General features: G+C 37.6%; 1 protein-coding gene across 6 annotated transcripts in view; it reads left to right on the plus strand.

Annotated features, from left to right (window-relative positions):
• Window positions 1–3094, plus strand: part of tanc2b (tetratricopeptide repeat, ankyrin repeat and coiled-coil containing 2b) — a 168903-nt gene that overhangs the window by 37369 nt on the left and 128440 nt on the right. For all 6 annotated transcript variants that reach the window (XM_014032295.1, XM_014032320.1, XM_014032333.1 and 3 more), the window contains one exon: window positions 1110–1208. In XM_014032295.1, coding sequence (XP_013887749.1) covers window positions 1142–1208 — 67 coding nt within the window. In that variant the 5' untranslated portion in view covers window positions 1110–1141. The remainder of the gene's footprint in view (window positions 1–1109; window positions 1209–3094) is intronic.

Genomic DNA, 3094 nt, shown 5'->3' on the forward strand with positions numbered 1-3094 from the left:
TTTTTAAAAGTGTTTTCCAGTAATGTGTGGTTTATAAACTGATTTTTTTTATGTGGTCTTGTATGAAAATACTGAATTACTGGTCTGATGTAGTTAAAGACTTATATCTTTACAGTTAAATCCAAAACGTTTACTTTTGYGCCTTTCAGACCCACTGATTAAGCCTGAACACAAACATCTTTATAACTTTCTGACTTTCACCACCAGGAAGAATATTTTTGCTTTTTTGGATTAAGGATTCTGGACCATCAATGAGATCTTGGCACAATATAATACAGGAACGTATTCCTAATGAATATATTACATGTTTGCTTAATTCCTCTCTGGACACTTTCTATTCAAACTGAAGATCCTTACCTGAAATATATTGGGACAGAGGTTGCCTCTCAATTACTTCAAGGATTTCCGTTTTACTGACTGGCTGGTTATGTATGACATTTATGTAGATTTCATTTTGTTATTGCCTCTCTGTTTAAACTGAGCTACTGTATTTTTTTGTACTTTTTTCTTTTTTGTTTTATTGTAAGAAAATCTTAAAAAAAAACACAAAAAACAAATTTTTCCATTTAGTGACACTGACTGTTTTGTTTTCCAGATAAAGATTTAACTTGTGTTATTTTTATTTTTGCTTTAGCTCTTCAAAAGCTTTTTTTTTTAATCTCCTTTTATAGTTTTGAAATAAGCAAGAATTTTCCWTCTCACTTTCTTTCTCTTGGCCGCAGCGTGTTTACAAAATAAAATACAAGCTGGGGGTCTTTCTTCTGAGGCGTGTTGTAAAGCCACTTGTACTTCCTTCCATTATTCTCTAATTACAAGGAGACATTTGATCTCGCGCTTTGATGGCGGAGATAAGATTAGGCGTCATGAATGGGATTTTCCCAGCTTCAGTTTTCTGATACATAGCACCCATTAACTCCTTTTGAAGCTTCCGTTTTTCTCTTCCACCTTTAGGGCCGAAGCTTTGCAGCGCTCCTTGATATCCCTGATAAATGCTTTATAAACTAATMAATTTCTTTAACGCAGTTAGGTGGATTCCCTGGCAGAGACAGCCTGRTGTAACTAAAAATGTATCCTCACAAAGATTAATAGGCGTTTTCCTTTCCTTTCAGATTTTTTTTGGCGTTGGACGTCCGCTGCAGGCATGTTTAGGAACAGCTTGAAGATGCTGCTGACGGGGGGGAAGGCCAACCGCAAGAGTCGGGGCAGCGGTGAGTTTGTCCACAAATAATGATGCGTCTGCCCGTCAGCAGCGCGAGGTGTTGCAGGAGGGGGGGTGTCTCTGGATTTATTTTAGGAAACSGGTCTGTGCACCTCAGAGGATGAAATATAGTTTGAGTAAATTGKTTTTAGAAATAATGGCATTAATATATTTCAGGGGTAGGCAATCCTGGTGCTGAAGTGCTGCTGTTCTGCATGTTTTACTTGTTTCCCTGCTCCAACACACCTGATTCAGAGATTGTTTACCACTTCCAAGTTCTGCAGAAGCCTATTAATCACCATTCGTTCAGATCAGGTGTGTTGGAGCAGAGAAACATGCAAAACATGCAGGACAGCGGCACACGAGGACCAGGATTGCCTATCCCTGATATATTTAATCCAAAGAGCGGTTAAAGGGGCAATATTAAGTAAAATCAACTTTTTTGAGTTTTATATCATGTTTTAATGTTATACTCTCATAAAAAACATGCCCAAAGCCTTGCTTTGACTCATTCATGCATGTTTGAGAAATCCTGCAGTGTTTTTATGAAGCCATGCTGAGGAGCAAAACGACAGGTGGGGACCAGAAATGCCCCTGGGACTTGTCTTTAAGCCGAACTTCCTCATGGCGGAGTGCCTCCACCGGCACCGAAATGGGCGGGACAGAAGCGGCAGGTGGTTCTTAAAGAGACAGAGGCCAATTTCAAGGCGTTTAGAAGAGGAAGTGATGAGAAGATAAGTTTATTTTCTATTTAAACATAACAACAGCATTTTAATAACAACTAAAGGTGACATAGATACTTTATTATGGTATAGTATTTAAATGTATGCCTGAGAAACACATAACATTGCCCCTTTTGAGGCTATACTTTTTGTTTTAAAGCATCAGATCTAATTGCAAAGTTTTGTTTTTGTGGGGAGTTTTTTTAAAGTTTTATTCATTTAAGGCTGCTTTCTGTCTGTATGTAATCACAAATTAGTTCCTCAAATCTAAATAGCAATACTGTAATATTTTTGACTGATATCCAATATAATGACATTTTCTTTCTAATTTTGACAAATTCCAGTACAGAAATTTTATCATCCATCAATTTGTTTCCAATTCTACTCAGACTAGCTCAAAAATTACACCGAAAACATTAAAAAACTAATATTTTTTGTGCAAATCAAAACCATACATGCCCAAGTTTTAAACAAATGGCCTGTTAAAGCTCAGATTATTGGTCGGGGATCACTCTCTSCTACCACCACACCTACTTTTAAGTCTATCTATAAAACTAATGAAGTCCTAYCCATTTTGCTAAAGTCATTTGGCTTTAGCAGTCACCTGAAATTAAATTGGCTTCAAATGTTTATCATTTGAAGAGATAAACCCAATGATTACTTTCTGTGGGTTTCATAAAATTAGTCCAGTGGTTCATGAGATATTTTGCTACAGACACGAGCAAAAACATCATCTCTCCTCCTCCTGCCTTTTGTCAGCGGGCGATAATTAAATGTTAGGGCAGGAGTGTGCTTAAACGTGCTGCAGACTGCAGGGAGATCTAAGATACAGATGTTACAGTGCAGGAAACAGATTGTAAGAACAGCTTTTTGTCTGCTGGGATGAATGAATTCCCTGCAAGATGATTGCAACAGATATCAAAACACTGGAGGGTACTACAGTTACGCTCCACTGATTGGTCTGCTCCCCACTTCACACGTACTGTAAACAGACAAAAACACTAAAGGCAGAGGGGAATTCTGTAGGTCTGTCAGCTCAGACCGTCGAATCTCAAAGATTCGTCACAATAAAAAAATAAAAGGACAGATGCAAAGAGAATACACTGTGTGTGAATGACTCGAAAATCAGTTCAAAATGCTCTGATCACTGTAAAAAAAAGTTTTTTAGCAACTT

The sequence above is a fragment of the Austrofundulus limnaeus genome, unplaced genomic scaffold (assembly GCF_001266775.1).
Source record: "Austrofundulus limnaeus strain Quisiro unplaced genomic scaffold, Austrofundulus_limnaeus-1.0 Scaffold7, whole genome shotgun sequence".
In the NCBI taxonomy this organism is placed as follows: Eukaryota; Metazoa; Chordata; class Actinopteri; order Cyprinodontiformes; family Rivulidae; genus Austrofundulus; species Austrofundulus limnaeus.